Raw genomic sequence first — 19,056 nt, 5'->3', positions numbered from 1 at the left:
ACACACACACACACACACACACACACACACACACACACACACACACACACACACACACACGAGTCATCTCGACCGTCCTCCGCGTGCGTAAAAGTTCTCAGATTTTGCATAGAAATGTCCACTTTTATCCAGAAAATCTCCCAAATATGTTTGCGTCAAATCACGCACATAAGTGTCGTTTCGAGTAAAAACAGATGCATAATAATTCTAACAATATTAATAATAATATTAAAAAGCGATTAGGGTTAGACGTCCGATCCATACCAAGTTCAACCCTGTTTACGTGCGCTGTTCGGAGAGAGGGAGGGAGGGGAGAGAGGAGAGGCAGAGGGGGAAGAGAGAGACTGCAATATCATTTGTGAATCCCTCTCACAGTGCTGCAGACAGGGGCTGCCAACACATGCGGTGCGTCTGCAGGTGAGAGGGTGGCGCGCGGAACATGTTGGACACGGAGAGGAATTCAACCAACACCTCCTAAAAACACTAATCGGATTTTACTCGACTTCCTAATCTGATTTTATTCCACGCTTTTCTTTTCAATGCCCATATTTTTGTTGCCTATGGAGGTGGCTCCTAAAAGAAAAAGAGATTATTGCAAATGACTTGGAAGAGAGAAAGAGAGAAGCAGTTTTTTAAAGCAGGCAGGTCATTTGCTGCAGGAGGATCTGAGGAGCTCCGCTCAGTCCGCGCACACCACCGGCAGGAGAAGGAGTTTGGAAAACTGCGCGTGCCGTTCAGTGATTCCCTGACCGTCTCGTGGACGCTGTCGGACAGAGGGAATACTGCCTCACCCCTCAAAGAAGAAATCTAAAGGCGATTATTCAAAGTGTGAGTTGAGTGACATGGACTGATGCGCGGACTTTTACGCGCCCTGCGTTCAGATATTTGAAGCACCATCCGGAGCGCACGCAGCCCCCCTGACAGTTTTATTACTATTATTGCCTTAAGTAAAAACTAACATCCAGCGCAGGAGGAGGAGGAGAAGTCGCGTGCACTTGCTGCTTTTAACTGCAGCAGAAACGAGAGGAAGTCAACCGGAGGATGAATTATCACGCATCCCGACGCAAAGAGCTTCCGCTCTGAATGAAAACAAGATTTACTAAATAAACTGAACCTGTCCAATAGACGTCTTTACACTTTTTTTTCAATTCACGTGGACATTATTTTTCTTTTTGCAACCCGAACAATGAGGACTATTGGTGCAGTGGACTATTGCTACTATTGCATGCTCATTTTGCAGCTTGTGCACCAGCCTGCTGCAAAGCAAGTGCTCCGGTACCGCCTGGCTGAGGAGGGACCCGCAGATGTCAGAGTGGGCAACGTAGCAGCCGACTTGGGCATAGTGGCCGGCTCCGGTGAGGTGACATTCACGCTCGAGTCGGGCTCCGAATTTTTCAAAATAGACAACATCACAGGTGAGCTCAGCACGCATGAGAGGCGGATAGACCGCGAGAAACTCCAGCAGTGCCAAATGATCTTTGATGAGAACGACTGTTTTATAGATTTTGAGGTGTCAGTGATCGGACCGGCGCAGAGCTGGGTCGACCTCTTTGAGGGGAAAGTCATCATACTAGATATAAATGATAACACTCCGTCTTTCCCATCCCCTGTCCTGACACTGTCGGTGGAGGAAAACAGACCAATTGGAACCCTTTATCTGCTGCCCACAGCCACAGACAGGGATTTTGGCAGGAATGGGATAGAGAGATATGAGCTCATTCAGGACAATGGGGAAAACTCTAGGCGCATGGGGAATTCTGGGGATTCATACTCCGGAAAGAGGAGATTTGAGGATGGAGCAAGCAGGAGCAGTGTCTTTGAGCTGCAAGTTGCTGACACCTCTGATGGAGAGAAGCAGCCTCAACTCATCATTAAAGGGGCCCTGGATAGGGAGCAGAGAGACTCCTATGAGCTCGCCTTGCGTGTTAGAGATGGAGGAGACCCCCCTCGCTCATCTCAGGCCATTTTGAGGGTAATGATCACTGATGTGAACGACAACAGCCCTCGGTTTGAGAAAAGCGTGTATGAAGCTGACCTACCAGAAAACAGCCCCCCTGGCGCCCCCATTCTACAGCTGAAAGCGGCTGACGCGGACGTGGGGGTTAATGGTCAAATAGAGTATGTGTTTGGAGCAGCCACAGAGTCCGTACGGAGGCTGCTGAGGTTGGAAGAGACCTCTGGGTGGCTGAGTGTTTTGCATCGCATTGACCGTGAAGAAGTGAGCCAACTGAGGTTCACAGTAATGGCTCGCGACCGAGGTCAGCCGCCCAAAATGGACAAGGCCACAGTGGTGTTGAACATCAAGGATGAAAATGACAACGTCCCTGCTATTGAAATTCGAAAAATTGGACGCATTTTCCTCAAAGATGGGGTAGCCAATGTTGCAGAGGATGTGGTGGTGGACACACCCATTGCCTTGGTTCAGGTGTCGGACCGAGACCAGGGGGAAAACGGGATAGTGACATGCACAGTAGTAGGAGATGTGCCTTTTCAGCTCAAACCGGCAAGTGAGATGGAGGGTGAGCAGAATAAAAAGAAGTATTTCCTCCACACGTCTGCATCACTGGACTATGAGGCCACACAGGAGTACAATGTGGTCATTGTGGCTGTGGACTCTGGAAGCCCCAGTCTAGCAAGTAATAACTCACTTATCGTCAAAGTGGGTGATACTAATGACAACCCACCCATCTTCAGCCAGAACGTAGTAGAAGTATCCTTCCCTGAAAACAATGCACCCGGTGAGAGGGTGACGAGAGTGACGGCTGTTGATGCAGACAGTGGAAAAAATGCTGAAATAGCCTATTCCCTAGATTCATCAGTGAATGGCATTTTCTCTATTGATGCAGACAGCGGAGACATCCGAGTAAACACCATCCTGGATAGAGAGCAAACAGAGCGCTATGAATTTAAAGTGATAGCTAAAGATAAGGGCATAAACACCCTTCAGGGTTCTGCAACTGTGGTTGTACTTGTAGCTGATAAGAATGACAATGAGCCAAAGTTCATGCAGGACGTGTTCACCTTCTATGTTAAAGAAAATCTAGATCCAAACAGCCCAGTTGGCATGGTTACAGTAATTGATGCAGATAAACACCAGAATGCAGAGATGGGCCTTTTCATTGAGGAGGAAGAGGAGATCTTTTCTATTGAAAACGAGACTGGGACTATTTTTTCCACCCTGTCATTTGACCGAGAACAGAAAACCACATACACATTCCGTGTTAAAGCTGTGGATGGTGGTGACCCTCCCAGATCTGCCACAGCTACAGTTTCCCTTTTTGTCATGGATGAAAATGACAATGCGCCAACTGTCACCTTCCCAATAAACAGCTCCTACACCCTTCTTCCTCCCTCCAGTAACATCAGAACGGTTGTCAGAACTGTTATAGCCACCGATACAGACACTGGAATTAACGCAGATCTGAACTACAGCATTATTGGGGGCAACCCTTTCAAGCTTTTTGAGATTGATGGGGGCACTGGGGTCATTTCACTAATGGCAAAGCTGGAGCAAAAGCACTACGGCCTCCACAGACTTGTGATCCAGGTGAATGACAGCGGGCAGCCTTCTCAGAGCACCACCACCCTGGTTCATGTTTATGTTAATGAGACCCTATCCAATTCCACCATTGTGGAGGCCCAGGTGGCTAAAAGCCTGAGCACGTCCCTTAACACGAACATTGCTGGCGACCCGAACTATGATCTGAGCAAGCAGCGATTAAGCATTGTGATTGGAGTAGTTTCAGGCATCATGACAGTCATTCTCATCATTCTTGTTGTTGTCATGGCTCGCTATTGCCGCCCTAAAAATAAGAATGGCTATGAGGCTGGCAAGAAGGATCACGAGGACTTCTTTACACCACAACAGCATGACAAATCCAAGAAGCCCAAGAAAGATAAGAAGAAACAGAAGTCCAAACAGCCTCTTTATAGCAGTATTGTAACAGTCGAGGCCTCCAAACCCAACGGGCAGCGGTACGATGGCGTCAACGAGAAGCTTTCGGACAGTCCCGGCATGGGTCGTTATCGCTCTGTCAACGGTGGACCAGGAAGCCCGGACCTGGCACGGCACTACAAGTCCAGTTCACCTCTCCCCACTGTTCAGCTTCATCCACAGTCACCAACAGCTGGAAAAAAGCACCAGGCAGTTCAGGACCTGCCCCCTGCAAATACCTTTGTTGGCACCGGAGATAACATTTCCCTTGGATCTGACCATTGCTCTGAGTACAGCACTCAAACCATCAACAAGTACAACAAACAGGTAAGAAGGCACATCTCAGTGTTTCTTCGTTTCCCTCCACCACTCTTAAATGTCTTCTGCTTTTTCCTCTTAGTGTTCTTGCCACCATAATGCTTTCTGACAGTGCTAGTCTCAGTAGTCTTGTTGTCTTTATGGTGCTAATGTGTGTCAAGTTAGCGGTATTGATCTGTTTTGGTTTGGAGTGCCATTCACATATGATTTTGAAAGAAAAGAGAGAGGTTCAGATACGATTTTGTGGGGATACAGTTGCCACTTGAACAAACATGTCCAACTTTTTCATTTTTTTTGTACTTTCATCCCAGCATGTGTCGAAGTTGCATTTTCCGTCAGTGTCACAGCTGCTAACCCTCGCAAATATGTGTCATGGTGTTGTAGACAGCTCACATACGGATTTGGTTTGCGGTTATTTTATCCCAAAAGGGAGTGCAGCAGGGGCCCTCAACACCCCCACCACCTTAGCTATGTCAAGCCTTGACCTGCCCTTTATCGGTGTACTTGTCCTTTTTGTGGATGGCAGGAAAGAAGAACAGATGCATAAAACCGACGGTTTGCATCTTCAGTGCAGCTTGGCATTGATTTGTGTCAGTTTTTACAGTCCGTTTGTATAGGAGCACCCATCCACGAGGTCATACTAACATTCGTCTTTGCTTTGAGGTCTGCATCAATTCAATGACCCAGCAGTGAAAATGGCCTTTTATATCACCTCCCATAGTGCACCTCAGTGTCTTGTACTCCTTTATCTTTTTGCCTTTCTACAAATGCTCGCCATCTGCTTCTCCTCCATCCTCAACTTTGCCTTTCTTTTTTCCTTAGTCTATGCTTTTCTCCTTTGTGACTCTTTCCTTCTTTTTCTGTTGGCAAGGCGTTTGATATCAAAATTTCAGGAAATGCAAGCTTCCATTAACACAGTTTATGTATATTTATTAGTGTGGTAATTCTTCCCGTGCGAGGTGAAACAAAAAGGAAGGAATGACGTGAAAGCCCAACAAAACAAGCTCATTTTTATTTGTCCGGAAAAGGAACAATATGCTTTTACTCTACACTCTGATGAATTATTGATTCTTCCTTTTACTTGGTTTCAGCGCTACTCTTTTGGAATTTTATGTATTTCTGACTTGCTTGCCCATTTTGTCATTCTTTCTTTTTGAACGCTGTTCCTTTGTAGGCTGTTCCTGTATTAGCTGCTCATTGTTGATTTTCCTGTTCAGGGCATGTATATAAGGTCTTTTGCATCTCTTCATCCGTCCGTGTTGGACTCTTTTTTTCCTCCCTTTCTTTCTCTGTGTTCTCAGATTTTGCCACATCACACCCTTTACAATGCCTCCCTCTACCTCGGCTTTTTCCCTCCCTTTTTATGGTCGTAGTTTCTTTTTTAATCTTCACCCTCATCTCTCTATAACCCATACTCCCCCTCCCTTTTTGCTATTTCTCCTCTCAAATCATTTCAGACCTCCCCACTTTTTTCTTTACCCCCCCTTTCCCCCAGGTGCTCTGTCTGTTACAGCCTCTAATACGGTGTATTCACCGAGCTGCTTCCCAGAGTGTGAGGACTGCTGTTGCTTTTGGATGTCTCCTGCATAATTAAAAGGGCACTCTATTTGCTGCAGCGGCAGTAGCATGTATTGTGTGTCACTATGCGCCGCTTATATAATTTATTTATTCTCCACATTGATGCTGCAGAAACCTTTATGGGCTGTGCATTTGTTCGAGGCAGTCCTCCTAAGGGTTTCTTTTTCTTCAAGTTTGAGATCTTAAATATCAATAGAATGTCACATTAAAACATCTACAAGATAAGATCATTTGTGTTTACGATCTGGTGCACCTGGCTTGGCGTTTAAAGTGCAGTAGCTGGCAGGTATTCTGATTTTCTTATAGCATATAGAGTCAGTAGATGCGGATTGCAGGGATGAATCTGGTGCAGTTCAATGCCTGCAAATGAGATCTAATTGAAGAGAAGGTGTTTGCCCATGTGCCCCAATTATGGCATTTAAGAGCCACCTCCTTATTAGATTAAGAAGCGAAGTGGTCATGCTCTTGGTTTTAGGAGCGCTTCTAAAAATATTCTGTTGTCTGGTAAGAGCCACCCAGGCTAAATTTCGCTAAACGTGCAAGGACACGTGCGAGCCTTGAGAGTTTCTATGGATAATACGGATTGGTGACAGAAAATCTCAAACTGTATATGGACTAAAGCCATCGCTTGGAGAAAAAAAGTATTTTGTCTTTGATTTAGGGAGTGTTTTTTTTAACCACACGTACATATATAATTTGCCCTTTTTTCTAACATTTGGCCTCAGATGTTACTCACCATGTTTGAAGTGCCTGGATATATGAGAAGTAATGATACAGAATATTCTTCCGCGGGTGTGTGGGAGGAGATAGAGACAAGCGCAAGAAAGACTGTTAGTGGTGTAGAGAATGGCCCCTACTGTTTCACGAGGGGACTTGAGGTTTGGTGGAAAGACAGAGATAAAGAGAGAGAGAGGGGGAGAGGAGGGAGATGGAGAATAGGGCCAAACATTGACTGTAATCTTGGAGGTATCCTCGCCCACCTAATCCTGCAATATCTGCACATGCAACCTGCTTGGGCAGGTAACCAGGCAACTGGGGATGTTTATCATCAAGGCAAGCCTTACGTTTTTAGCCCATTAGACATTTGTATGGTCATTTAGCTGAGATAAGTCGATGGAGGGTACAAGCGTATCATTTAGGGTTTCAGGGTTTCCTCTTGTCCATACTTTTCCCCATTTTGGCTATCCAAGACTCCTTCCACTTCCTTGCGTGCTGGCAGCATCCTAAGGCTGATGAGCAGTGGTTTCTCTTAACAGAGCACTAAACTTTATTACTGTTGGCAGTAGCTCCTGTCAGAAAATAATGCAGTCCAGCCGTAATGTTGGGAGAAACGAAATCGCTTAGCCATTGAATTAGCAAAGCCCATAAGCTTTCGTTTCATCATTGCACTTCAAAGATCCACTTGTGCCCAGGTGGATCACTTTTAATCAGCGGTGAGCCACCTCAGCTTGTGCTCGGCTCTTTCTCAATGTTAGCACCCCTCAGGGCAGACGAAGACCAGACCCACCCACTTACAGCCGGCTTTCTCGTCTCTTGGCTGTTGCAGCAAGAAGTATGGGACTTTGCCCTTAACTCGGCTCCCAGTGCTCTTGTTTTCCTTCTTGTTGCTTGGACCAGCTGTTCCTCCAGTCCCATTTCCATACTTTACAACACAAGCCTAATGTGAAGGGGTCTAATTTGCAAAGGGCACCCCCACCCTTCTCTTGCCCTACGGCACTCGAACAGGACAAATCATATCGTCGTGCAAATAGAGGTCACCGAGGTGGTGTTTGTAGCCAAAACATCGGATGTGGCTGCCCTCGAGGTTGCTGGCAGATCAGGAAACCTATATGGAAATGTAGTGCTTTGCCTATGGGCTTGTTTGTTTTAAGCTAAGAAATGTTGCCTAAACACTTTTAAAAATGCCACATTTAGAAATCTAGCCATTAAATTTACAAACACAAATGTAAAGGTATACCGACTCCCTTAAAATGGCATTCTGAGGGTTTTACCAGTGAAATGAGTATACAAGTGCCTCTCTTAAAAGACCAAAGAGGATCTTTGGTCCCTCACAGGTCCATTTTGATTTCAACAAGAAGGAAAACATTTTTTCTGCATCTTAATTTCCAAACAGGTTTTCTAAACCTGTGGAAAAAAGGCCCATCTGGAAACCTTTAGTCAGAAATAAGACAAGCTGGTTTGTTTATTGCCATGTTAATTTTAGCTCTTGTACGTGGTTCCACTGACGGTCGTTAATGCTATCGAAATTGTTTTGGGTCTATTACAGCTTAATTCAATCTATGGCCGCTCAGGCTTTTTGTTGTTTACGTTCTGAAAATGGGGAAAATGGAAGGAGTATGAGTGCACGGTAATACTCGTGAAATAGCAGCGGGCAGCATTTTCTGGTATAATTTTGTTTGGTGATTTGAATGCATTTGCTCCAAGGCAATTACTAATCTAAGGATTAGACATACCTGATATGCAGGCAGAAATGGTGAGCACCGAGAGGGGGAAAAACACCAAGAGATTGCTCTAGCCGCTCACAACAGTGTCTGCAATATTACGCTGCATAATATTTTAATACTGAGGCTTTTCTTGCTATGTATAGGCATATAAATATTGCTTTTTCTGTCTTTTTCTTAAAAAAACCCTCCTTTTTTCAAAGCGCGTGGGCTCAGTCACTTGCAAACAAACACTCATGACTGGAGAACCTTGAAGAAGCCTCAACACTTGTTAAGATGGCGAACAGACAGAGAGGGGAAGAGGGTGAAGGAGACGAGAAATTTAAGCCGCATGCCACCTTGATTGCTCTCCAAGCCGCTGATTGTAAGTGGCAGTCTTGAGGATGCCACCTTCTTCTCTTTCAATTTGATGCCATCGAAAATGGAATTTCATTTCATACTCAGCAGCGATCGCATTAGATAGGGCTCACCAGGATAAAGCCGATTCGTATTTGCAGATTTCCTGAGGCACTATCAATCACCGCGCACTCTCCGTATTACGGACTTGTTTTTCACGGCAATTGTTAGAAGGAGTTTGTACAGTAAATTGACTTTTACAAGGCTCCCAAGGTTTATGATATGCCATGCCAGCCCGGTTGTTTTCTCCATAGTCGTCCCCTTGCATCGACTCTCAGAGCCAGAATCCACTAAATGAGAACATCACTTAGCTCCATTGCTGCACGACCCTGGGGAATAGTTCTCCATCGAGGATCTGGATCACAACACGGGTCAAATGTAAGGCTTGTTATTTGTGAGACTAATAGGCAAAATAATAGCCTTGTTTTTGCGGCTATGTCTGGTTAAGTTGGATAAACTGGCTGTTTTCTTTTTTCCTGTTTGTGTTTTGGAGTAAAGGTCACAGGCCATTTGTTCTTTTGATGTTGATCCAGACAGGTGGCAAGGGAATTTCTGAATTCATGCGTGTTCTTTTTTTTTTCTCACTGACAAGTTGAAGCACCACAGCGATGAATCAGACGTCTCGCTTTCTGTCAGCGTTTGCACGGACAGGTCCCAGGTGTCAAGGGAGCTGCCAGCGGGGTCTGTGGCCCCAGTTACGGAGCCACGATTTAAACCCTTCTTCGTGCTGTCATCCATGTTGTCATGTGTGGCCTCGTCAAGATGGGAATCGTAAAAAGACACGTCAAATTTTTTTTTCTGTAAATTCCCATTGTTTAAATGCTTAAAAAAAACAAAGGATTTTTCCTAAATGAAGCAGATTAACTCTGTTGTACACTAAAAATATAGCTGCGTTAAATTAACTTTAAATAAATGTATTGAATTTGGGTTAAATAATCAGTTTAAGACATTTAACCCAAATTATAATCATTTTGATCAGAAATGCAATTTATACACTAAAAATATATACAATTTAAACTTGAAACTTGTTTTCAAAAGCTTCTTCTCAAACCATCTCAAACTACATTAAGACTGCAATTTTTTTCAGGCAGTTTTTATTACATTAAATTATGTAAAAATGCCAGAAGCACCAACCGGTGTTGTTGTCATTATTATCCTAGTTAGTTCTCGAGTCTTTAGAATGAGTTCAAATCCAACTCAAGTCCATGTTTCAGAGTTGGTAGCTAACATGGGGATTAATGTGCCTAGTTAAAGTTTACTAGCAAATAAAAACCTAGACAATTTGTGATTTACTGTCTCAAAAAGAAAACTAAATATTTTGTAGTTATATAAAGAAACAAAAAGACATAGTTTTTGCCTGTATTGTATACATGTTAGGATGGCTTTAAATGAAGGGACCACATCAATTATTTGCTGACTTGTTTCGATTTAAATGTTTTGATATTTTAAAGTGTTATGTGGAAATATTGTGAACAAAAATATCTGCTCTTTGAACAACCTCATTTTGGAGAAATGAAGATTAGCTCTGCTCAAACAACTGAGCTAATGAAGACAGTTACAAAATCAATAAAATTTCAATATTTTCATTTCAATTTATGGAAATTTGCTTTTGTAATATGTCATGGCTTTTCTAGTGGAGTTACCGTATTTTCCGTAGTATAAGTTGCACCGGAGTATAGGTCGCACCAGCCATAAAATGTATAATGAAGAAGAAAAAAACATAAATAAGTCGCACTGGACTATAAGTCGCATTTTGGGGGGAAATTTTCTTATTTTTCTTTCAAAATCTGAGACCAAGCATTTCACATTGCTAGACAAGTACCGGTAACAATAACAGAATAAACAATCAGGGCGCAGCAGCGAGCCACGGTCTCTACAAGAGGATGGCAGTGTGTCAAACCATCCCAGCGGGACAAGGGAGCTCATTCCTGGGTCGGAGCCGGCCCGCAGTAGCGCTGTATACATAATTTGGTATATAAATCGCTCCGGAGTATAAGTTGCAGGACCAGCCAGACTATGAAATAAAGTGTGACTTATAGTCCGGAAAATACGGAACTATGAAATTCACTCAGTAGTTAATGCAAATTTTTTTTTGCATGCAACAGAATTCAATGTAATGAGGCATATAATGTGTTTAAAATTTATGACCTGCACTTTCAGAGTCGGAGGACTCCAAAGCACTTTACACTACAGAGTATCAATTCAGTTCAATTCAAAAATACTTTATTAATCCCAGAGGGAAATTAATTGCTGTAGTAGCTCAGAATAATAATAATAATAATTGTGTAAATACTTAAATACTTGTTTTAACAGAAAGACACTTGAAAACATTGATAGTTTGTGTCTAGGCAATTAAACATATTTCTGTTGTAATTTCAACCCCCCCAAAAAAGTCAGTTGGTAGTGTAATGATTAAATTTACATATTATTTAATGAACCATAAAATGTGAGATTCCGAAGGAAATATGAAATCAATCTTATGGATCTTTGGACAATTTAAACCAGAAGATTAGAACTTTTTATTGCAGGGATTATGTGACCACCTCGTATTAACTCAGAGACAAAAGAAAGAGTCAAGTTTCAAAAGTTTAAAGATTTATTACTAAACAAATTAAAACTAGACTAACTTTAAACACTAAACGTATGCTGTAACTAAGGTGAAGTGAGACAGAGAATGTAGTGTGGAATGTTGTTAAGAACCAGCAAATCCGGAGAAACGATTAGTTCTGATGGGAGTGAAGATGATGTTTCGCTCTAAGCTTTTGGTTTGGAGATTTACAACACACATTGAGACGCCATTCTGCCGGCCTACGTACCCTTTGCGGAAGTCCCCGTTAGATCAGGAATGTCGAGGTCCAGCTTGACCTTCTCTGGAACCGAAGCCGGTGGGAAAAGCAGCGGTTACCGACCAGACCAGTCTTGAGATACTTCCGGGTCACGACGGTTTTATTGGCATCTAGCGAGACCCTGAAGGGGTCGTGATAGTTCAGCTTTTATTCTGAAAGGAACCGTTGCAGCAGGTGGAACAGCAACATGTTTTATCCAGCTTGTTGTTGGTTCTTTTGGCTGAAGAGGAAAGTTTACGGATTGGCCACTCCGACAACTTCTCTAGAACACTTGAACTGAAGTTAAGGTGATGTGGGCATAGTTTTATCATTTGGATGTTTTGATTTACGGTTGAATCAAAAAGGGACAGATTTACCAAGCACCAACAAAACCACGCCTCGCGTCATATCTGGAAGATTCTGATTGGATCAGAAAAAATAAATGTGTCATGTGATTCTTAACATTACGTGTGATCAGTCTCTAGTGGAAACATTTAAAGTTATATTACTTATTATAACTACTGACCATAAACATTGTCATTTCACAGATTGGTTCACATTTTATTATTGGACTAACACTTTGTTTAGTTAGCTTTATTAAAAAATAGAGTTCTTCTGATTTATTAAAAGAAAGAGTCCTTTGTCTTCATTCTTCTCTTGAGCTGGAAAGGAAGAAATGGTTTAAAAGCAAATGCATGAGACCTTGAGCAATATCTCATACAGTTTAGGCTTGTGTCAGAAACTTCTGGTTTTGCTTTGAGCGGAGCAAAACAGAGCAGGGCCTTTTAGGTCAGAAATGGACAATTCATCACGCTACAGTAGTTAATTTAAAATGTTTCTGGGTTATTTTTAGAGTGTAGATGAAACGGCAATAGGTCAAACGTTACCAGATTGATTTGGATTATTAAATCCTGAAACAAACACCTGTTCTGTTTTTTTCTATTTCATTCTTTACTTTTCTGACGTTGTGCTACTTTGTTCATCAAATCTGTTGAAATATTAAGATTCAGTGAATCCTTTGGACTAAATTAGACAAATTAAGATGAATCATTGACACCCCCCCCCCCCCCCCCCCCCCGGAGAGAATAGCTGGTCTAACTTGCCATGGGAAGTGGAGGAAGAGGACAGCTTGACTGCTTCTATTAGTCCTGTTTCTGCCCCCCATCAGATGAGATTATATGTGTATGAAACAGGATCCATCACCGAGGATCCATCGAAGCCTGGGTGTGTGTGTGTGAAAGTTTGTGCATGTGTTCTCACTGTGCACATGTGGAAGGGGTGTGATGGAGTGTGTGGGCGTACAGTGTGTGTGTTTGTGTATCATGTGAGGGCTGCAGACGAGAGCAAACTTAGGAGGAAGGAAAGGTGGGGGCTCCTCCGCAGTTCAGCCTCTCCATCATCATGCTGCACGCCAGGCACACGAGCAGCGACATGCCTGAGAGGGTTTCAATATCCTGTGTGTATGTGTGTGTGTGTGTGTTTGTGTTTACCCAAGGAATGCAGTTCATTATATTTGTCTGTGTGTCTGGTTATTACACATCCACTCTACACACATGCGTACCAAGGCAGATGGAGCCTCGAAGGCTCGAGCGAGACTTTATTTTCACCTTTTAAAAACTCACAACAAGCCCAGGAAGTTGACGATGCTCCGTTCCTTGACACAAATTTAGAGTTTGCCCTTCCTGGAGCAACTGGACGCCGCTGTAATCATCGTACAGCGCCTGTGTTAGACTGCGGATGTGCTCGGATGTGCTCGAGAGGGCAGAAATATTCATTAGCGAAGCACTGGCAGGGGCAGCAGAAGGCCCCGTATCGATGAGGCCTTACCTGGCAGAGAGCAGGCTATTAGCCAGCCCCGATAAATCTTGTCAGAGCCTGGAAGAATCCGGCTGCCCTGCTGAAGAATGAAGGTCACAGGGCAGCTGGAGTTACGACGGGACTCGCAAGGTGGCTGCTATCAAATCAAATGAAATATGAAGTCCAGCTGGTTTTTTTTTTCTTTCAATTCTAATTTTTCAATTTCTTCCCATCCGTATCTCCCTCTGTACTCTGTACTCTGTTGTAGTGCAGTGCTGCATAGAAAAATTACTGTTTGACCACATTTTTTTTCAAAAAATTGAAATATTCTTTTATTTATTTTAGTTGTTTTAAAGGGTTTGAAATTGACCTTATACTTTATGATCCAGTATTCTTCATCACTCTTGTGAGGCAAACAATATGTTCATTTACAGTTTCCAGGAAAAAAAAATAGCATTAAAGGTGTAGTTCCCTGAAAAGTATTTTGGAATGATTATTTCTGAATATAAAGGGTCACACTGCATTTTTCATGCAGGCTGAACACAAACATGAAAGGTGTCTCCTACACCTATCTCCTGCATTAGCTTCTGATGGAGAATAGACGGTGAAATTCTATTTAAAAATCCTGACGGATCTACATCACACTGTCACCTAATATTCATGAACTCACCCATCTTGACTCACGACAAGAAAGTTGGCTTAGCATCCAGGAAACGGCAACAGCAGAGAACCTATTGGCTAGTAGAAGCTAACCGTTAGCATTAGCAACGCCACCACACAGCAGAACTCCTTCAGGCTTGTGTTATTTGTAGAGATAAAACGTCAATGTTGCAAAGTAAATTGATTCAGCGGTAAAGAACGGGTCGTTACATCTTACTTATGAACCATAAAATGTGAGATTCCATAGAAATATGAAATATCAGTCTGATGGATCTTTGACTATTTTAACCAGAAGATCAGAACTTTTTATTGCAGGGATTAAGCGACACTTCGTATTAACTCCAAGGAAAGAGAGAGAGTCAGGTTTAAAATGGTTAAGAAATTTATTTCTACACAATATAAACAAGACTAACTTTAACACTCTGTGTACTGATGGACTAAGGTGGAGTTAGACGTGAAATGATGATGGTGTATGTGGAATGTTATTATCAGAACCAGTGGATCCGGAGAAGCAGTTAGTTCTGAGTGGGAGTGAATGTTTCGCTCTAAACTTTAGTAGATTTATAACACACATGAAACGCCATCTGTCGGTCTACGTACCCCAGGGGAAGCCTCCGTTAGATCCAGAATGTCGAGGTCCTCTTGAACCCTCTTTGGTATCGAAGCCGGTAGAAAAGCAGCGGTGCCGACCAAACTAGTCTTGGAATGCTTCCAGGTCACGACAGGTTATCACTGGCGTCTTCGAGGTCCTGAAGGGGTCGTGAGGTTCAGCTTTTATTCTGAAGGAACCGTTGCAGTCAGGTGTAACGTGCAACAGATTTTATCCAGCTTGTCGAGGTTCTTTATGGCTGAAGAGGAAGTCCGGATGGCCTGTCCGAGACTTCTCTAGAACGCTTTGAACTAAAGAAAAGGTGGCGTGGGATAGTTTTTATAATTGTCATATTTTGGTTTACTGGCGAATCAGAATTTGACATGCAAAAGAGGGTTTATACAAACACCACAGAAAACCACGCCTTGCGCCAGAAACAAAGGTTCTGATTGGATCAGACGAAAGGAAATGTGTCGTGTGACTTTAACAGTACGTGTCATCAGTGTCTAGTGCAAATGTCCAGGACTATAATTACTTGTAAAATACTACTGATCACAGGATTATCATATCAAGTAATAACATTGTCATTTCACAGATTGATTGAACATTGGGCTCACATTATTATTGGTAATAACAAAGTTGTTGATTATGTATTTATCAAAATAGTTCTCCGTCTTTGTCTTCGTATTGAGCTGTGCAGAGGTGAAGCAGTTCAGATGAGCAGAGTGCATGAAAGACCTTGGCCACTACAGTATCTCATGCAGATTAGCCTATCAGAGACTTTATGTCTCTGCTCGAGCAGACACAGCATATCATGACCTTTAGGTCATAAACAGGACATTCATGACGCTACACAGTGGTAAAGTTGTATTGCTATTATCCAATCAGAGGTGAGATGTACAAATATCAGGAAGTAAGATTCCAAATCCTGTCATCTGGAGCTCAGCTTTTTTGTGGCGGCAGTAGCTCAGGAGGTAGAGCGGGTTGTCCAGTAATCAGAAGGTTACAGGTTCGATCGCGGCTCCCTGGAGAGCTTTTTCCTACATCTGGTGAACAAAGAGACCGGTGGCGCCTGTGCTCGGCAGCCTCACCTCTGTCAGTGTGTCCCAGGGCAGCTGTGGCTTCATTGTAGCTCATCACCACCAGTGTGTGAATGTGTGTGTGTGTGTGTGTGTGAATGGTACAATGTAGTGTAAAGCACTTCGGAGTCCTCTGACTCTGAAAGGTGCTATTAAACTACAGGCCTTTTATCATTTACAAGGCATTCATTCCTAATAGAGACCACTGCAAATGTACTGACTGAACAAATGAGCCACACCTTTAATATTAAGACAATAAAAGTTTTTGAACCTTAATTAAAATGTCCTTGTAATTTGGAGATTGTAGTAGTTTTCCATTTCTATCAGTTCACGCTTCGATAAGGTGTGGGGACTAAAATGTTCTTTAAAGGGTCAAATGTTGTGATTTAAAGGTCCTCTGTCATGTTACCGGTGTCAGTTTGGCCTATTTTAAGAACAGCTTCTCATAATGTAACTAATAAAAATAAGTGCTGGTTTTAAACTACTATAATTGTTTTCACATCGCAGACATTATTTTTGGATGAGTTCACAAAGAAAACATGGACTACAAGGGAGCTGAGATATTTTTATTTAGAGACTTAAAGCATTAATGATCTGTATTGGAGCTTGAAAGTCACTAGTTCAGTGTATTTCTTGGCACCAACCAGCATTATGATGTGTATTGCCATTGCCCAGCGGCGCTAGAAAACTAAAGAATGCGACTGTAATGCTGGCTTTAGTCAGACAAATTCTTCTGCGGATTGAGGAGCTTCAGACATTTAATATGGTCTAGCGTATTGATCTGCGGCACCTCGCCCTGTAGCCTGTTTATTATCTAGCTTAAGTTTCACCTTTTACTCCTTTTCTCACACAAGCTCAGGAGATGGAGTCCTCTGAGTTATTCCCACATCCCGCCTAACTGCAACAGCTACAGTAAATCAAACGGGCCACTGGTTGACAACTGGTGGCCGCTTTGATCTGGGGAAAAAGCAGGTGGACTTCTGTATAATAACACTGTCTGAGCTGTGGCTTTTGCTCGCTTTGCCTCACTTATGGAGGAGACAAACAAAGCATTTGTAATCAAGGCCAAAAAACTGGTCTTTGACACGGTTCATTTTCTCGGTGTTGCTCCGATGCTACACTTGGGACACAATAGCCAATTGTAAATTACAGAGTGGATTCAGTGGTGAGAAGTGCCGTTGGGATGGAAAGCCTGGGCCACAGAGGCAAGGAAAACAGGGAATGTTGTTATGTTTGTTGCTCCTAGCTTGATGAGGTCTGGGATTGGGAAGGAGGCAGGGGTATCAATCATGTTGACACGTCTGGGGGTGCTAAAATGATTAGAATAATGGTAAACAAAACCGCTTAAACATGACGAGGATTTTTTTTCCTTTTGTACTTTACCTCAGCTTTATTTCAAACCCAGCCTTTAGTTAATAAGCTTCAATTAATGTCATATTCATCACTTTTAATCTGCCTGTAATGATATATTAATAACGGTCTTCAGTGGAAAGCGGCGGAGAGCTGACAGCATAAGTGCAGAAAGGAAGCCTGCAACACAGTGAAGAGCTCTTATGAACTGGTGATGTGAGGGGCGCTCAGCGTGACTGTGACAAGCAGCAAAGTGCCCGGCGTATGGGTGACATTTACGAGTGTTTCTGTCGGGGTTGGGGGGATTCCTGGCCGGACGGTGAGCGGAGCCGGTTACTTTCTGTTTAATCACCATCAGGATTCTGTGGCGGCTGCTGAAAATGTTTGAACAGCACGGATTACTTTCCCCCCGTGAAGCCAATTGCAGGCGATAGTTTGATGTCTAAGCAAATGTGTTTAACATGCATAACCGCTCTTGCCTCCTTTGCCTTTCCTCTGCACATTTGAAAGATTTACGTCTGGGGTGTGTGTGCATGTATGTGTGTGTGTGCTCTTTTGAGTGTCTTTGAATGAAGCTATTCTTCGTCGTGGCAGCCTCTTCTACCCAGTGAATTGGGAACATGACATGACAATCAGAGACCTTGTAATTTATGTTTAAAATGCCACCGTTATCTGTGCCAGAGTGATTTTGTTTGAACACAAAGACGTACCGGCTAAGGTCCTCAGCTGCTCTTTAAATCACATGCTTGTGTTTGCTCAGGAACCCTTGGTGGGCTCTCCATTGTTACTATGGCGATATACCTCCACTGCAACATCTCTCATGGCCTTATCCTGACACCGTCTTTTACATTGAGTTTAGGATTGACATTGTCCCTTAAAAAGTCACAGTATCACACTGCCATTGGCCCGGCGTTGAATCAGACGTGGGAACTGTTTTGATAAAGCCATCTGGGCAGCAGTAGTCCTTACTTTAGCACGCTAGACTCGTCTCTGACTTGTGGCACAGCGGTCCTTTGGGATTTGCCGACCTTCGCTCTTGGAGTTCTTGATTCAGGAGTTCTAATTAAAAAGCAGAAAACAATCTGTGAATGCACATATCAAGGCCAGCTTGTCACAGATTCTTCGAATATGGTATTCTTTTTCAATGTCTACCCCGCATAAGAGAATGTGCAAAAGATTGTAAACGTGTGTGAGTGTGTGTGTGCTGTCCTTCTGAGGCAGGAATTAAGATCAAGCATCATGTGGCAAAACAAAGCAGTTAAAAAGGTTTCAGTCAGTCCAACCCCTTCTGGGAAGAGGCGGTCGTTGCAAGGTCAAGACTGTCAATGGCGCGTCACATTCAGATCTAGTGTTTTCAATCATCCCGAAATGTAAAGCAGCCATGGAACTGGATTTCATCTCCTGTCTGTGGAGAGTGATGGCTGAAAAGTGGTGAATTTATTGATACAGATTAAAGGAAGCGGTGCCAGAGATCGGAAGGGAAGCAGGTTGGATAGCAACCCAGTGACCAAAAGTGTTAAAGGCTAGACGGTGGTGAAAATGGAGAGATGTAGAGGTTTACAGGAAACTCAGCCCTCAACTTTAGGCTAGTATGTCAGTGGGCTGCAACTGTTGGTAACCTGATTTTCAGACACTAAGTTGAGGTTGAACTCAACGGTACTCAATTTTTGCGTCCTTCACATTACCTTCTTGCCATGTAATCACACAGTGCATTGACTAATTTGTAACAGCGTTTTTAATACTTCACACCAATTGGAACCTAATTTCACTGGTCACCATTCTCAAATCCACTTTTCTCCGTCACAATCCATCTATCTTATCTCACTCATCTGGAACCATGTTGTGGAGAAGGCAGCTTACATAAAGATCCCCAGACCAGCTTACTCCTCCAACTCATTCAGAGGTACCATGAGACATTCCTATGAAAACTCTGAGATATAATCTCCCCAGTTAATCCCACGTCTACCCCAAGGCCTCCTACCTTTGGATCATGTCTGAAACACCTCCATTGGAAGGCAACCAGATGCATTCTTATCAGATATGAAAATCACCTCAACTGGCTCCTTTTGATCCATATGATTCTTTTCTG

The 19,056-nt window shown here is 43.1% G+C and overlaps 1 protein-coding gene across 5 annotated transcripts in view; it reads left to right on the top strand.

Moving 5' to 3' along the window:
- The first annotated feature begins 350 nt into the window (after positions 1-350).
- The window catches only part of pcdh7b (protocadherin 7b), a 155,291-nt gene continuing 136,585 nt past the window's right edge, over positions 351-19,056 (top strand). For all 5 annotated transcript variants that reach the window (XM_054747758.2, XM_015946854.3, XM_015946853.3 and 2 more), the window contains exon 1: positions 351-4,261. In XM_054747758.2, the coding sequence (XP_054603733.2) occupies positions 1,187-4,261 (3,075 nt within the window). In that variant the 5' untranslated portion in view covers positions 351-1,186. The remainder of the gene's footprint in view (positions 4,262-19,056) is intronic.

This window comes from Nothobranchius furzeri, chromosome 2, assembly GCF_043380555.1.
Source record: "Nothobranchius furzeri strain GRZ-AD chromosome 2, NfurGRZ-RIMD1, whole genome shotgun sequence".
In the NCBI taxonomy this organism is placed as follows: domain Eukaryota; kingdom Metazoa; phylum Chordata; class Actinopteri; order Cyprinodontiformes; family Nothobranchiidae; genus Nothobranchius; species Nothobranchius furzeri.
Note: the sequence above shows the minus strand (reverse complement) of the source record. Positions and strands in the feature narration are given on the sequence as shown.